This window comes from Ctenopharyngodon idella, chromosome 7 (genome assembly GCF_019924925.1).
Source record: "Ctenopharyngodon idella isolate HZGC_01 chromosome 7, HZGC01, whole genome shotgun sequence".
NCBI lineage: Eukaryota > Metazoa > Chordata > Actinopteri > Cypriniformes > Xenocyprididae > Ctenopharyngodon > Ctenopharyngodon idella.
This window is the reverse complement of record NC_067226.1, coordinates 49,428,953-49,447,867: the sequence shown is the minus strand read 5'-3', so window position 1 is coordinate 49,447,867 and position 18,915 is coordinate 49,428,953. Positions and strand designations below refer to the sequence as shown.

The window sequence follows — 18,915 nt, the reverse complement described above, 5'->3', positions numbered from 1 at the left end:
TAGCGTGCAGTATGTAGTATGTAGTGTGTAGTGTGCAGTATGTAGTGTGTAGCATGCAGTATGTAGTATGTAGTGTGCAGTATGTAGTGTGTAGCATGCAGTATGTAGTGTGCAATATGTAGTGTGTAGTGTGCGATGTGTAGCATGCAGTATGTAGCGTGTAGTGTGTAGTGTGCAGTACGTAGTGTGTAGTGTGTAGCGGTTGCATTATGGAGTGTGTAGTGTGCGATGTGTAAGCGTGCAGTATGTGGTGTGTAGTGTGCGGTGTGTAGTATGCAGTATGTAGCGTGCAGTATGTTAGTATTCCATGTGATTCTCAACAGACACCAGAGGGACCAAAACCAGCCTTTAATTAAAGCCAAGAGCAGATCCACTGATTTATCCGTTTGTTCCTCTGTGTGTGTGTGTGTGTGTGTGTGTGTGTGCGTGTGTGTGTGTGTGTGTGTGTGTGTTAAACTCATTGTTCACTGTTAGTGGCAGACTAAACAGATTACAGATTTGCTCTTTAGCATTTCTTTATTAAGAGCGACTGGAAAAAAGAATGTGTGTTAGATATTCAACAAATGTGTGTGTGTGTGTGTGTGTGTGTGTTATTTTGGGGATAAATTGGGACTCCGAAGTGAACTAAACCTGACAAAAAAGACAAAAAAGTTTCTAATCAAAAACTAATCATCATCATCACATGACATCATCAGTCAAACAGACAGAGCAGCCATAGAAAGCAATTATTACCCTAGTTTACATACCCACTACTAGTGAAGGACTAATGAGTCTGATTCACTGAATCATGTGTTCATGAGTGTTTTGTTCTTAGAGGATTAGTTCACTTTCAAATGAAAATTAGCCCAAGCTTTACTCACCCTCAAGCCATCCTAGGTGTATGTGACTTTCTTCTTTCTGATGAACACAATCAAAGTAATATTAATAAATATCCTGATGCATCCGAGCTTTATAATGGCAGTGAGTGATACCAATGAGTATGAGCTGAAGAAAGAGTCTCCAACCACATCCATCCATCATAAACATACTCCACACAGCTCTGGGGGTTAATAAAGGCCTTCTGAAGCGAAGCAATGCGTTTGTGTAAGAAAAAAGATCCATATTTAACAAGTTATGAAGTTAAATATCTAGCTGTTAGGATATTTATTAATATTTCTCTGATTGTGTTCATCAGAAAGAAGAAAGTCTTATACACCCAGGATGGCTTTTTCATTTGAAATTGAACTAATCCTTTAATGTTTGTATAATTTCATAGCTGTTTGACACGCGAGGCTGTTGTATATGATGAATAAAATCACTACAAACCCCATCAGACGTGACTATATTCACTATATCACACCAGCTCAGTATAACGCACATCACTGGTGTTGTGTGTGTTTGTTGTGTTTGCTGGTTAGACAACATCACATTCTCAGAATTATTCATCAGTTACACATTCACGACTCGTGTGTTTTTGATGTGTCAAATATCTGTCAGCGTGTGTTTATACACAGCTCATTAATATGCAGAATATCCAGCAGCTCTCTGATCATTATTATAATGAATATGCATGTGATCAGAGAGACAGACGGGTGCGGCTCTTTAATGCTCGTTTATGAAAGTTCTGCACTTTATCACAGGACACGCAGGTCACCAGCCGCAGCGTTGCCATGGAAACCACGGCCTGACAACGCAACACTGACAACCAGGGAAAACAACACTAAACACACTCATGCACACACACACGCACACACACACTCAGAGTCCAGATGGTGTGTGTGTGTTTCTGTTTACACGTCAGGCGCGTCTCAGACTGTACGAAACTGGATTCAGATCAAGTGTTTCACTTGTCGACTGCTGGTGCTGAAACATCTGCCTCTTCTGACTGAGGTCGTTGCAGAAATTAAAAAGCAATATAGTAATATTTACATTTTATATCTCTGATATATGTATATACCACAGATGAAGTCTGACGACCAGTTTTGAACATTACACCCATTGCTTCATAGATAGAATATAACGAACATATAGGCTAATATAGTTCATATATTTAACGAAAGAGTTGATTTCTCTAGTGAACTAACATGCTGTGGACACTGAAAGACTTGCCTGAGGTAAATGTAATGCTATGAGAGATATTATTCTCAAGCTGCTTTATTAATGTCTTTCTGCAGTTGAAACCCTGGTTGAGAGATTACACGTTTCAGTAAGTTGCACTGTATCTTTCATCACATCTTCAGATGTTCATTGATGTTTATTCTGTAACTAGAATTAAAGAGGAAGAGATGATCGTGTTTACTTGCTCCGCACTGACGCTTGAACTGAGGCGTCTATACAGCGTCTGTCACGCCACATCAAAAAGAGTCAAAACGGCATTTATTGTTTGAATTTCATGAAAAAATTGACAGAATTTGAAAAATGACACTTTGTTTCTTATCAAAAGCAACAAAACACAGAGCTTATTGTGATTATTGGTGGTCGAATTCACTGTATTCGTCATGTACACGTGCGCACCGAACCGTAAGACATGCGGTGAAAATGTGTGGGACGAATACATGTACTGTAAATCAATGTCTTTGCATTATATAAAAAAATACTGAAACAAGTGGCATTATTTTAAAGAAATATATTAGAACGCTTTTCAATTAAATCACCTTCTGCTTACTAACAGTTTAATGAGCGGCTCAGAAAGGTGAAGAGAGAAGCTCCAGCTTCATCCCAGCACAGATGACACTCGGTTTGATACTCATGTTTAAAGTGTGACTTGAGTGTTCAAATACTCAAATATACATGTGTGTGTGTGTGTGTGTGTGTGTATTTCTACAGCAGCCTCAGACAGAAGAGGACAAGATTTCAATCATTTCTACTATTGAACGACAGACTCGTGTGACGGTCAGATTCAGCTGCACTTTCCTCAACATCACATTTACTCTCAATTAAACACCTTAAACACTTAAAAGAGTGCGAGTCAGAATCGGTCATTACACAAAAAACGCATGCAGCGTGTCACTCGGGCCAGTACATCACGGATGGAGACGTGTCATTTCCTCCTGCAGGTCGTCACATGACATGTTTGCCCACACTGAGCGCCGGAAAGGTCAGAGCAATTACAGCGAGAGCGTGACATTTACACGAGAGACGACTCGCTTTAAAACATCATAAAATAAGTGTGAATGTGACAGATTCAAGAGTTTCATCAGAGTAATTCTAGACATTTACTGCTCAGATTAACCCTGAAGGAGACATTCAGACCCGCGTGTGTGATGACTGTGAATTAACACACACTGAGCTCCTCTTTTCTTCCCTATTGTGCCGTATATCCGAATGAAACGCTTCTGGAACAAGAACAAATGTAGGGCGGGGCTTGATTTTGTCTGTGGGGAATTGATTGGATGGTTGTGGTTTGCTATTGGTGGATCTCATGTGAGTGACAGGTTGCCCCGCCCTCGTCATCAGAGAAGAGAAGAGATGCTGCAAGAGGGAGGAGAAGATATTCTGATTCAAGATTACCAGGAACATGAATTTAACACAATAATGATGTGCACCGATAAATCATTTATAATAAACACTGACATATTCCATAAAAAAAAAAAAATAAATTTTGAGTTAATGGTGACTATCAGCGATTAAAAGGGCACATGAGTTTTAAAGACACATGGTTGTATTTGAACACCTTCACCAAACATCTAATCAAACGACAGAAGATTCTGTTCATAAATGACAAACACATTCATGAATAAAACATTTATATAAGTGGATCTACGATCAGCGTTCAGAAGCCGGACTAACACGAGACACTGATATCTTCTCATTTCTATAAAGAACCACAATGAAGAGTTTCATCTGTAAATCACACAGAAGCATAAAGTACAAAACCACAAAAACTCATTCTCATCCGCTCTGGAGAACGTTCAGAACTAATCCATAATCTGAGTTGAGTTGATCCACTCTAATCTGTGATAACTCAAACTTTAATCTCATATCTACAGAGGACATCAGCCTTCCATTTCACGGCCAAGAGAGGAGAAACATCCAAGAGTCTCCAACCGTCATGAAGTTTAATCCCGAATGTTCCAGAGGGAAGGATCATTAGCTGGGATCGGACAGATAAGGACGGTCTGTCTGGATCTACAGTCAGACAAACAAACAATCAAATCAGCCGTGACCAGAAGAAACAACTTCTCTCAGCTCACACAATTATTCCAGAGCAAACATCACTGATTCATCCCAGCCGCATCTCGCTCCGTTCGCCGGTGTTCAGTTAGGAAACACTCATGACGGGCTTGAGAGCGAAACGGGGTCACGGCGTTCCCGGCTCATCCATTTGCGGAGCTTTTCTCTGTCAGGCCGAGAGTCGCTCCGTACGGCTGGTCCCGCCGGGCGCCCGAGAGACGCTCGATCTCATCAATCTACCACACCTTCGGAGGACCCGGTCAGAGCCGCTAATTAGACACAACCCCTGAAAATAGGGCATCCAAGACGAGCCGGTGGCCAGGGCCGAAATATAGGTTGGTCAACAGTCAACCATCCGGCTTCAGTCCGGCGGCCCGCGGAGGAAAACCGTGAGGCTCATGAACCGGTGGGTCATCTAACCACTTACTATTCACATATCCATATCCACATCTATATGACAAAATCAGGGCAGACGTTTGTCTGAAAAACATGCTTTTGATAACTGGAAATAAAATAGGACAAATCTGAGATTTGGAACTGAAAAGAAGATTAGAACAGATTAGAAATAAATGGGATAGTTCACCCAAAACTGATCATCATTAATTTGACTGTGTCGTTCCAAACCTGAATGACTTTTGAAGAACGCTGGGAATTAAACAACACTGGACCACACTGACTTTCTTTATACTTTATACTAAACTTTATACGTTTCAACTAAACTATCCCCTGCGAAGGCCTCCTTCCCTTTCCTTTCCCTATGTATAGATAAAACATTATCAAAATTATTCCAGTTCGCATAGATCCGCGGACACAACTAATTTTTCTGTATTATGCGGACCAGACAAGTAATTTGGCAAATATCACTTTTTTAAAAACACCAAGCTTCTGCGCACATACACACTCAAACACGCAAACCTATAGACTAAACATGTAAATGAACGGCAAGAATGCATTAAAGGTCTTCGGTTTTCAGTAGGAAAGGTGTCATTTAAGCGGCTCCTAAAGTAATAATTAACAATTTTTACAAAGGATTCAATCAAAAACCAACCTTGGCTCGATAATAATTTTCCTATTATCACTGTGAAGCTGCTTTGAAACAATATGTATTGTGAAAAGAACTATATAAATGAAGATGACTTGACTTGACTTTCACTGTAAGGACATTGCTCAGAATATCTTCTGTCATTTTTAGGTGAACTGTCTCTTTAAGACTTGCATCTGAAAAGGTCACTTTCATTTATGTTCTTTTCTTAGAAATTCTAAATAATTTAGTCCATATTTAAGCATCTGTTTGAGCCACAATGAAACAGAAATCTGCACTGCCACTGAATTATTACAATAATCATGATGCGCTTCATTTCAATTATTTTATACAATACGCAGATAAATTCTCTGTAACACATTACTTAAAAACTTTAAATACACTGCATTATTAAAGTATTTTAATGCATTAATTATGCCTTGTAATGCACCTTATTATGCACTGTATGATTTCATGAATAATCATGAATAACCACAGTTATAAAGCATTATAATACTTATGTTCATTGAACACGTTTAAAAAGATGAATGCATTAAAACACACGACAAACAACCAATTTCAGATGTAACAGGGAATCTGCAAATGTTATAATGCATCTTAACTTTGGCTACAATTATTTATGAAATGATTTAATGCATTATAATGTACATTATGATTACCTTTATAATGCATTACACATAACGTGCACTCCAAATTCTCTGTAGTTTTGTATTTTAAATGTAATCATATACATACTGCAATCGTATGCAAATGAGCACATTTACAATAAGAACTGCTGCCGGCAACTGTGTTTAAACACATTATTCAGTATTCAATCTGCCGTACCAACATTGTACCGAAACGTGAGCAGAAAACTGAATGCCAAACTGTGTGTATCGTTTTATCAGTTTGGATAAAAGCACCAGCCAAAGGCACAACTGTAAACGTGACGCTCTTTCAAATGAAGACCTGAAGCAGTGAATCCAGTGAAGTCTAGCTGGTTTAGTTAACTCTGGTAAAGATAAACCAGCACAGCAGCACTGGACGCACACTGATGAGCATCATGATGACCTGATCTGTAACCAGAGCTTCGATGCTAATGATGCGCTGTGCTATACTCTGTGTTTATTCCCAGTGTTTGAAGAATGGTTTCAGGATTTGAATATGTTAGTCTAGTGTAGCTGGTCTCTCTCTGTCTATAGTATATCATACACTTATATTTGGATATGTATTCATGCAGCAGAAGCTTTAATCCGAGCGACTGACTGATTCTCAGCCTTATTCTGGAGGAGATTCATGCGTCTCAGATCGACACTCGATCATGTGCAGGTCAGATCCACAGCACGTCGTCCAGCGCTGACATTCCCACATCAAAACCTCCAGGTTTGTCCTCTAGTTTTCTGTCCGACCCGCACAAACCCAGCGAATGTCACTGGCTTCAATCAGAACAGAACTCAAAACCAGATTCATAGCTGAAGGAAACACCTGGAGCTGAACGAGCTTCTGAAACAACAGCAGATGCTTCAGTCTCTCTCTCAGAAGTGTGAGCTTCTTCTTCTTTTTTTTTCTTCTTTTTTTTTTAGTGACTAAAAATCTTGGATTTTTAGTCTAGTTTTAGTCACTTTGTATAATGGTTAAACTGATGTAATCTTGATCACTGATCATTTGAGAAACTTCTTATCTGAATGATTGCACTTTCGCCTATAAGCACAAATCAAGAGAACGTCAACTCATTACGGATGCTTTATATTACATCCTGATTTATATTATTATATAAATTAACAGATTCCCTACATTATGAAAACTAGTAAAACACAAAAGTTTCTCTAAAACAGTGAAATTCCTAATAATTATTTCAATTTTCTAATAAAATAGCAGCAAAAAGACTGTATCGTCACACAGAGCTTGTGTCAAACAATACAGTGGAGATCATGTTTGTATTTATTACAGCTCATCGCTGAAGGTTTGATGAGCAGAAGATCTCAATAAACTCCAGCTCAGATGTTTGTCTGTGTTTTCAGATCATCAGCAGTGTTTTCTCAGTGTAGAGAGAGAACACATGCACACGGTTGCCAGATTGAGAAGATTAAATAAAACACCGGGCAGAAAATGTCATTTTAAGAAAAAAGCTCTGATTGGGGGATTTAAACTCTTGACATCTGGCAACTGAAAGCATGAATGCTGTAGAGGCTTGATAAAAAACAGTCTGCAGCATTTCCTGCTCATTTCTATTGAAGAAAATATAGAGAGATTTTTTAGTTAATTTTAGTCACAGTATAGCATGTTGATATAAGGTCATTCTGTATCAACTCAACTAGACGTCTCTGGCTTAAATGTTTGATTTTGTTAATATTTTTTCTGTAGAAAGACAAACATAAATATTGATGAAAGCCAAAATATCAAAAGTCACAGATGTATATTTACTGAGTAATCCACTATTTTGTAGAGGGGGGTCAAAATGACCATTTTCACCTGAGATTTGGAGCCAAATTATAAGGGTGTAAAAATGACTTCATAAAGATGGCAGCATCATTATTTTATTATTACACAGAGATTGGTAGATCTATTAGTAAAATGTATTGACTTTAGCAATCTTTGTTTTATTATATGCCAACAGCGACCGTTCAAACATGGCAAAAAGCTTCTTGTGTTTTTTGCCTCAACACTCTAAAAAAAAAATGGTGCTATATAGTACTAAAAGTGGTTCTTTGTCTCGTAATCATAGAAGAACCACTATAAGTGCTGTATAGCACCATTTGGGATTACTGAGGTGCTATATAGCACTGCTACCATATACAGAACCTGTTAAGCCCCTGCATGGTTCTTCAGCGGGTCTTCAGTGGTTCTTCGGGGTGGTTAAGGTGCTATATAGCACCACTGCCGTACAAAGAACCTTTTAAGCCCCTTTAAGGGTTCTTTATGAGCCAAAGAACCACTGTTGGTGCTGTTTAGCACCGTTTTTGTTAAAGAAATAAAATGCGATATGGCACCTCTTATGGGTTCTACATAGCACCAAAAGTGGTTCCCCTATGATTATGAGCCAAGAACCACTTTTAGTGCTATATAGCACCTTCTTTTTTTTTTTTTTTAGAGTGAAAGTTTGCATGCCTGTAACTAAAGAAGTATTAAAGATATCTTAATATCCTTTTAGATTCTGGTTCTTAAAAAACTTTCCTTTTGGTCTCTTCATTTTAAAGGCCCTCGATGGTTCAAACCCAGAGATATGGAGATCTTAATGCTCTTTACTTAACCATTTTCAGTGGATTTTTGGGACTTTTGAAAGTTATGTTTTATGCAATTTGATAGAGGGAAACAAGATACATTTCTAATTTAAACATTAATTATTCTTCAGACATTCCTCCTTAAATGCAGTAAGTATCAGCTGTGTGCAAAGTGAACCACATTTGGTTTTCAATTGCTGAAAATGGGTAAAATTCAACTATTTGAACATGGAGCTGTTTTGAGATCCTCATATCTATGGGACTGAACTATATAGAGCCTTGAAAATGAAGATTTCTAGAGGAAAGTTTATTAATAAGAAGAATCTAGAAGGATATTGAGATATCTTGAATACTTTTAGAGTTACAGACATGACAACTTTGGAAAAGGAATATTTATGGCCCTCAGACAGGAATGTTCTTTAGAATTGAGATGATAGAAAAACATGAGATACATTTCTATTTTCAACATTATTTGTTCTTCAGATATTCCTATTCAAAAGAAAAAAGTATCAGTTGTGTGCAAAGTAACACACTTTTGGTTTTTGACCACTGAAAATGTGTACAATTTATCAGTTTACTCATGGAGCCGCATTAAGATCTCCATATCTCTGGGACTGAACCATCGAGGGCCTTTAAAATGAAGATACCAAAAGGAAACCAGAATCTAAAAGGATACTAAGATATCTTTAATATTTCTTGAGTTACAGGCATGCAAACTTGAGGCAAAAAAAAACACAAGAAGTGCTTTTGAACTGAACTGAACTTTGAGCTGTCACTGTTGACATATAATGAAACAAAGATTGATAAAGTCAACAGATTTTACTAATAGATCTACCAATCTCTGTGTAATAATAAAATAATGATGCTGCCATCTTTATAAAGTCATTTTTACACCCCTCTAATTTGGCTCCAAATCTCATTTTGACCCCTCTCTACAAAATAGTGGATTACTCAGTAAATGTACATCTGTGACATTTAATATTTTGGCTTTCATCACTATTTATATTTGTCTTTCTACATAAAAATAAAATAAAATATTAACAAAATCAAAAATTTGAGCCGGGAAATTTCCGAAATTTGGTTGATTTGATGTTTACCTGGGCTCAAACGAGTGGAGAACCAGTGAAAGACTCATTGCAGTATGTCTGTATGTACTGCCTGCAACATTAGTGTTACTTGTTATTAAGAGGACACTGCTTAAGTAATTTAATACCATTATAATACCATGATAACAGCTTCAGCAATCATCATGATATGAAAATCTGATCTGTCACATGCCTATAGTCATGTTTAAGCTCCTGTAAACTCCTACATGAACAACAAACTGTCAGTATGGTTAGATTTTTATAAATCACTGTCTGGAAAACACTGGAAACATGCATTTAATCCACTGCCAATGAAGACGTTTCCGTCACGAACGCCTCTCGCTCTCCTCCATCCAGCACGTGCACACGTCTCTTCGGGGTTGCCATAGTGACGTCCCTCGCGAGGCATGCTGGGTAGAGAAGGGTAATCCATCAGCAGCGTCCTGATAGAGGGAAAACATCCAGATACCTGCGCCTTATCCCAAACACACTCCAGCGCCATCAATTACACAGACAAATCCAGCCTGCAGGGGAATTATGGGTAAATACATCTGGCTCTCGACGGATGCGAGCACCGTTCGGTCTGTCAGCGACACCTTTGGGAGGGTTTAACCTTTGAACTCGCACACCTGCACCTGCTTTAGCACATTACACCGAGAACACAATCACAGCCGAACGTCCACATCACGTTCACATCTGTGCCGTTAAACCAACCAACAACAGCCAGAGATCACATGGACCTGTCCCCTCGACCGCATCTCAACTGACTGAAGAGTCAAAACAGAAATATTTTACAGTAAGAGCTCATTTGTTAACATCAGATAATGAACGGTGAACTAACATGAACATCTGCAGTTGCTCACTGTTAGCTAACTAATGTTAACAAATGAGAGCTTGTGGTAAAGCGTTACCAATCAAAGCAACTCATAAGAAGAAAAGAAAGTGAGATAAAGGAGGAAGAGTAAATCTTGGAGAAATGTGTTTCTCTTAGCAGCAAATCAAAGCCCCCAGAAGTCGCCAAAACCGCAGTCCAATCTGACAAACCTTCGCCGCCACGGCCGACACGACTGCAGAACATCAGACAGCATCTTTAACACGAGAGCATTTAATCAGCTGACTTACCTTCCACAGCGTACTCTTCTGTTCCTGAGAGAGAGAGAGAGAGAGAGAGAGAGAGAGAGAGAACATATTAGTGTGACGCTTCATACTCATACATCTGAAAATGACGCATGAATTTTTCACTGCAGAATTGATCGGTTCAAAGCAACTGAGCGAGAACAGATGAAATGGCAGACAGGTTCATTGAAAATGCAAGACGTCCTGCTGAGAATGACAAAAAGAGGAGTGTAAGACAATATCAGATATGAATTTCACATTGAACTGCAGTTTCATCGGGTCAAACGCCTCGGTCCTGCTGCAGCTCATTAGAGACGCTTCCAGTTCAGCGCTCCGGTTCCTCTCGTGCACACCAGATTCATCAGTGTCTCGTTGTGATATTGACCTGAGAGACGCTGAACAGCTCCGCTGAATGAGGTTAATTACTGCAAAACTCCTGGCAAGAAAATTCACCAGAACGCTGAAACATAACCAGCATAACCTGGATGTTTTACAGCAGCTGCGTGTGGCGATCACAGGTTCACAGTCGCTGGATTCATTCCAGAAACACTAGCTATGTTTCCAAACAACTATATTTACGCAAATTTTGGGATATCACATTTAAAAAAAACTCTGATAAAAAGACGTGCATAAACTACGATGGAAATACATTTACCAAATAAATCCGTCATGTGACTTTGCCTCAGCAGAGGCTGTGATTGGATAACTGGACTAACCAGCGGACCAATCACATCGCAGCATCTCAAATGTTGGTTTGGTGGTTCTGAGTCAAAGTCTGTCATCAGAATGATTTGGTTTAATTCCCTCCAGAAGCGTCTCACACGATTGTGTTCCCAAACACCAGCATCTGAACACAAGATCACATGACGGTGTTTATTGTGTTTCGTCTGACGCTCTGAGACAAACTCATTTATGATGGAGGAGAAAAGAGCCTGATTGAAGAAACTTACATTTTTATTACTGATATTTTGCACCAGGAAGTGATGATTTTGTTCTCTTGAACACATGGGATGGAAACGCTGCTTAAAGGATTAGTTCACTTCAGAATTAAAATATCCTAATAATTGACTCACCCCCATGTCATCCAAGATGTTCATGTCTTTCTTTCTTCAGTCGAAAAGAAATTGTGTTGCACTGCTCTGTGATGCTCCACACATTACGTAATCAAGCTGGAAAGGTCACGCGTGACGTAGGCGGAAGTTATGATCCAGTGTTTACTAAGTGAACATACAAAGACGAACTCAAACGGCCTTTACAAAAACAGTAAAACAACGATGTCGTACGATTTTGAAGTTGGAGGAGAAAATGAGATGGAGTTTTTCGCTCTACCGCGGTACTTCTGTCTACATCACGCGTGACCTTTCCAACGTGATTACGTAATGCGTGGAGCATCACAGAGCAGTGCAAGACGAGCATTTGTAGTTAAAAAGTACATAATTTTATTTTTTTAGAAAATGTCCGATGGTTTCTCTAGATAAGACTCTTATTCCTCGTCTGGGATCATGTAGAGCTCTTTGAAGCTGCACTGAAACTGACATTTGGACCTTCAACCCGTTGAACCCCAGTGAAGTCCACTATATGGAGAAAAATCCTGGAATGTTTTCCTCAAAAACCTTCATTTCTTTTCCACTGAAGAAAGAAAGACATGAACATCTTGGATGACATGAAGGAGAGTAAATTATCAGGGCATTTTCATTCTGAAGTGAACTAATCCTCGCAAATGTTTTATGAAATATTCCAGTTTTGAACACAAGTTTTGGATGGAAACACAGCTAGTGTGACTCTTTCACAACACTGATCTGTTTAAACTGCCTGACCTGTGAACTTTAACCAATCATCTGAGTTTGGGGCGGGACAATCTGTTTGACTGACCAATAGCATGCTACTCATACTATTTCTGGCATAGGGAACAAACAATGATATGGGTAACACTTTATTTTAGGGTCTTTTAACTAGTTGCTTATTATCATACATATTACTAGAATATTGGCTGGTTATTAGTACTTATTAAGCACATATTAATGCCTTATTATCCTACCCAATACCTAAACTTAACAACTACCTTACTATTAATAAGCAGTAATTAGGAGTTATTGAGGGAAAATTCATAGATAATAGTTTATATGTGTTCCCTTTACTAAGCGTTACCGTAATATGCTGTTCAAAATTCAGCCTATTCTCTATTCAACACATTTCCAATTGGTGATGTTAGTGGAGCAGAAATGACAAATTACATATATTAGTTTAGTGAAAATGGATGAACAGTGTGAAATAGAGATTTAAAAAACTATACAGCAGAGAAGAAGGAGGAAGAAAATGATGATGAAGAAGAAAATCAGTAGTACTAGTTTTTTGGTGTTTCAATGTCAGCTTCCTTGGCTATTTTCATGCAAAATAACAAGCTGAAATGCAATAAAGAGCAATTTAAAAACATATATAAGCTTGCTTTGGATAAGAACTCTGCTTTGGCTCCAGTGTTTGCTAAGAAATACAAATTAGAAGATGAAGAGGAGAAAGTAGAAGCAGTCATCCTCAGTACGGCTTCAGCGCTTCACTGACCCCTAACCATCATAAAATCATGAAGATGATACAATCCTCATGAAACAGAGCATCAGTGTGAGTGAGCTGAAGATCAGACGTCTGAAGTCTGTCAGAGAGCAGACGGTGTCAGGAGGATCACACACACCTCACACACTTCACACCTGATCATTTACCTGCTGTCACCTGACTTCACCGAGAGAAACAGGACCTTCACCGATGATGTCAGGCGAAGAAAAGGAGCGCGTGATGACATCACCATGAAAGAATTGCATCACAGCCATTCATCACATGCTTCTATTAAAACATTAAGATTTCAAATCATAACGAGCTCTTAATGAGACGCTTAATTTCGAGTAAGCAGTACAGTGTCTGTTGAACACAGAGCGCGTATGAAACACACGTGAGAGTAAATAAGCTGAAAATCTCTAAATATTCAGTCCTCAGAGCATTAGAGGGAAGAAGAAGAAAAAAACAGTGGTGAATTATTCATTTTCATAAATCTGGCTCTCTCCTGAGGCGAGGCATTGTCTCCCTGCCGCTGTTAAGATTTCATGAGTTCAGGATTCACTACTGGAAACCGAACAAACCTGCCAAATGACTCGCTTCCACGTTTTACATGTTTGCATCTCAAGAGTTTACAGAGTCCAGCCAGCTTATTTCTACAGCGCTTCATACAGGACAGATCGTTTCAAAGCGGGAAAACAACAGAATCAATGATGCAAATCTAATATGAGCTGTAATGTCATTACTCAGGTGTTTGAGCTCGTTAAAGCAGGATGGATTCTGATTGGCTGTCAGTGTTCCTATCATTCATCAGCTGGCGAAAGATCTTTCTGATGATATCGCTATTCTGTGTTGTGCTGTGGAAATGATTTTTACTATACTGTTATGGTTATAGTTACGGTCCTACATCTGAGCTCTACAGAACAGTGATCGTCAACCCACAACACTCACATTTTCTTCAGAAAAAAATAAACCTCTAGTATCTCCTTAACATATTACATATGAAAATTATCTCATTAATATTCTCCCAGCAAATTCAGCGGGGGCCAATCGGACGCACTCCTGAGATGGACAGCTTCTCCAGAGGAACTCTTCAGAGAGCCCTCATCAACACAGGCAATTAACAGCAGCGTGATCTGAACCTGGAAATCACACTCAACGCCTCTCCAGAGCCATAAACAGATCCAGCCAGGAATATTCCCAGACGCTGAGGTTTATTCTGACGGCAACGTCACGAACACACCAGAAACCCTGTTAAACTGAGAGCTCAGCGGTGCATTCTGGGATCAGCTTCTCAGGCGCATGAACATAAAGTCGAGGGTGGAAACAAACACTCGTCAACAGACAAACGTGGGTAATTAAGCCTCGTCTACCAGCCCGTCTGCAGAGACCTCTAACAATAAACACTGATGTTCAGAAACACTGACTGAGACTGAGATGAATGAAGAGCAGGACAGCGTCTGATTCATTTATTATTATTATTATTATTATTATTATTATAACTATTATACTTAATAATAAACTATATCAATGATGCTAAAATAAGAGTCTTCAGAACGAGCCCGTCAGAAGGTTGTGTGCTGTATTATTAGGGTGCATCTTAAAATATACACAGCCCAAATATAATGAGGCCACATTGACTTCATGACCTGCTGATGGCCAAAAAACTCATACAGTAAAGGTTAGGGTTGTGATAAATGAACACAAACACACACACTCACACAGCCTAGAGGTGTAATACTGTGTGTCTGTGTGTGTGTGTGTGTGTGTGCTCAGTCCAGACCAAAGTCACCTCACACCTCTATGATCACAGTGAGCCAGCACAGCTCCAGGACCTGATTGAGCCCAGCCGTGTCTCTGCTGACCGCACTGACCCACAGCGCTGCTCCATCCATCATCTCGCTCTCTGTACTGCTCACCTGTCGGCCGTCACGACTGAAACACACGAAACGCTTGATATTCGCACATGTGACAGGCCTCGATCGCTGTGGTTTGATTGGTTCAAACATATTCAGTTCTCAAAACACACAACACAAGTCAAGATATATACTTTACAAAATAATTTGGATGATTTTTGAGTGTTTAAGCTTTCTAATGAGACCTAATTTATGATGATTATTAACATATGTGGGAAAAGGCAATAAAAAGTGTCCTGGACACTAGAGCTGTACGATTAATCGTAATTGAGTTTTTAATTTTGGCTTCCAACGATTATAAAAACAATATAAAACGATTATTGTGCCGCTGCCGCACCTTCCTTTCCTTCACAGCGGTGCTTCTGTTCCTCCCTAACACAAACTGAACATCCAAATCAGCCGAATTAGTGCGTGTTGTAAAATGCTAAACTACGGGATGTTTGATAATAAACAGTGTTATTAAAAGCGCATTAAGCCACTAAAGAAATACTGTTCCCCAGGTGGCTTTCTGTGCGCGCTCCGAGACAGAGCCGAACGCGTGTAAGTGAAGTATACTGTGGGCTTCAGATACACAATTAAACGCTCAAACATCCTACACACAAACATGTGGAAATGCTGCTTTGGCGAGTCAGTTACAGGTGCGTTCACGCCATGTCGTAATTAATTTCAACTTGTAAAATCATGTCCTCGTAGAGCTCACAATTCCAACTTGTTAGGAGTTTTCACTTGTACCTCGTGATCTCTGCAGATTCATTTAGAAGTGTTGCTGAAATGCATAATTCCCAGTCTGAGGACGTGAACAGCTCCGAAAATAACGTCACACATTGTCATCTTGAGTCTACTGTAATTACGACATAGTGTGAATGCAGCATGGTATAAATGATTGTAAACAGTTGAGAAAGAAAACTTGTGTAACAGTATATTGGATCTGTGCATTCGCTCTTAAAGTGACAGCAGCCTAATAAACCAGTCATTAATGTTAATCAAACAACAAAAGACAAAGATAAAATCACTCACTGCTCTTAAATGAATAACTTTCATAGTTGTAATATGGATAAGCCTTCATCTAATGTATACAGCAGTTATTTTACATTTCATTACTTTTTGTTGGTTTTATTTGTAATTAGTTTCTTTGTTCTTATTGTATTGCTGACTGTTTCCTCTGTAACTGTTTTGAGGACTAACATTAGTTAACCTAGTATTAGTTTTTGCTGAAGTATGGATAATTGTGAAATTTCACTGATATTTAAAATGACTCCTATCATGAAATAAGACTTTGATCATATCACCCACCAATCAACAGAGCTTCTTTTGATCAGGAAGTCTGGTTTTCTGAAAAATGTGTCAATATGGAGTGAGTTTGTGCTTAACGGGCTCAGAAAAATAAACTTATTTCAAAGGGAAAACAAGTTGATTTTTCTGACCCCACTGACAGATATTTGTTGTTGTCTTAAGCACAAACTCACTTCATTCTGACACATTTTTCAGAAAACAAGACTTAATATCTGAAGTCACTTTGCTTCTCCAGTAAATGTATCTTGATTTAAGAATATTTAGATATTTTTGCTGGGAAATAAGTCAGAAATACTGAGGAAGAACATTGTTTTTGTAGCATCAGGAATGCCTTCATAGACAAACAATAGAGGAAGAGTTTTAGCCAAACGTGACTAGCAATTCATTCTGTCAAACATCATGACTTCAGACTGCTTGATAGTGATAGAGAGCTGCAGATTCTTTAAACCTCATTATTATTCATTGTTTTTCTGCATCGAACAGAGCAAAAGAATCCCAGCATGTATGTAGAGTGAGTAAATACTGGGCGGATGTTCATTTTTCGGATGAACTGCTGCTTTAAAGAGGCTGTGAATGACATTAAAGAGTGAAAGTGCTGCAGCTCAATCTTGATTGTGACGCCTGCAGCACCGGCTCTGAACCGACTGAAGATGTTCTCACAGTACAGTCCGATCCGGCTTCAGCGGGAAATAAACGACTGAACATTTACAGGACGGTTCACCTCTAAATCCCAACATTTCACTTTATTCCGTTGTCCAGTTGACTTGTGTTATTCTGTGTCATTCTACTCCTCTAATGACACGGATGATTCGATTTCCTCTCATCCAGCTATTTTAGCTCAAATGAAAAATGAATTTATGCCATCATAAAGAGATTGATTTTTATGTAACTCTGAAATCCAATCAGTTTTTCTCCAGAGACGGGAGAATTCAGCATTTGATGCTCTAATATTCTTATGAAACAGGACACTGGCGTATTTATACTGTCTAACAGCGACCCTTACACAACACAAGTTCTCAGGCGCTCTGACAGATGTGGATGCGTGTCTCTTCTAGGTTCTCCATCTGTGTGGTAATTATAGAGCGCAGATGTAATTGCGGAGGTTTATCAAAAATGACCGAACGCTCTGTGAAATGCTGGAGTGTTACCATGGCAACACGGCGAAAGCCTCTGACTGACACTCACGTGGTGCTTATGAAACTATTACAGAGTTCCTAGAACATTATTAGCTGTGAATAATGGACTAATTACTTTCTTTCATAAGCTGGTGTTTGTGGCCGCCAGCCGTCTGCAGGAAGAACAAGCCCTGTTCGTCACATCACAGATGGAAAGATGTGTTTGAAAATCGAGTGTTTCTTTACGGCGACGAGCGTTTGTGTAACATGTGCGTTGCTGCGGTCCTTTTCTATCAATCAACGTCTCTTCAGCTCTCGTCTGCAGCATCTCTGAGTCAAAACACGCCACAGCGCATCTGACGCTCGCATGTCCCCGCCGTAGCCCCGCCTCCTGCTTTGATTGACAGCTGTCTCCACCAATAGTGACAAATGCCTTTGACAGTCTCTCAGCGCTGGACCGAAACAACAGAGGAGCTCAAACTAATGAAAAACCTGCCTGTCTGCGTTTGTTTGGAAAGCTTGGGATCTCTGCTTCTCTCAGCCGTAAATAATTAAAACTGCAGATACCACACACCTCCTGCCATTTATTTATATATATATATATATATATATATATATATATACATATATATATATACACACACACACACACACACATACAGCAGTTCTTTCTGGTTCTCGAATCTGATTGGCTGATAGCCGTGTTATATTCTAATGATAACAGCACTCTTACCTTTTCACCGTTTGTATCACTCCGCTTGAAGCGACTGTCATGGCCGAGGAAATTCACTGTATTTTTTTACAAATACTACACTTGTTGTACCACAAACTGTAGTTTTAAGAGTTTTTTAGGTGAGAATGTAGTTGTTTAGACCTGAAATATGTGACTCATATTTAATCATAGCACCTATTTTACAATTTGTTTAGATGTTTTCGGAGATGCGAGCTTCAGGCTGTCAGCGAGCGTTCAGCGCTCATGTATCCGCAGAGAACTGCTTCATCTCGGCCAGTGCTTCAGGAATCTGCCGCTGGCTCTTATGTAGATAGTGTTTAAACGTGAAGTATAATTCATTTTGGGTATATCAAACGGACAATCTTTGGTCTTATTAATCTATTACTTGTTCCAGAGCTAAAGGCTTATTAAGTTTCATAAGTTTATATTTACATTGAAATTAAATCCTGCACTAACTAGAGTGCTGCTTTTGTACGTTTGACTGAACTGTTTGCTTGTTTATTTCGTATTTTTCTTCTTATACTGTTATAATGGCTATTGCTGTTAATTTAAATATTATTGTTCAATAAAAAATATTTTATATAAATAACATGCTGTATTAAGAGTTAGTGATTTCGACTTCAGTGAAAGTTACATTAATGTACATTAATGTCTTTTTGAGTGAGTCAGTCAGTCGCAAAGACTTTAAACATCATCTTACGAGACGCAACTGACAAATG

At 39.0% G+C, this 18,915-nt stretch overlaps 1 protein-coding gene across 10 annotated transcripts in view; it reads right to left on the bottom strand.

Moving 5' to 3' along the window:
- The window catches only part of nrxn2b (neurexin 2b), a 330,369-nt gene that overhangs the window by 258,946 nt on the left and 52,508 nt on the right, over window positions 1–18,915 (bottom strand). For all 10 annotated transcript variants that reach the window (XM_051900279.1, XM_051900280.1, XM_051900272.1 and 7 more), the window contains exon 3: window positions 10,602–10,625. In XM_051900279.1, coding sequence (XP_051756239.1) covers window positions 10,602–10,625 — 24 coding nt within the window. The remainder of the gene's footprint in view (window positions 1–10,601; window positions 10,626–18,915) is intronic.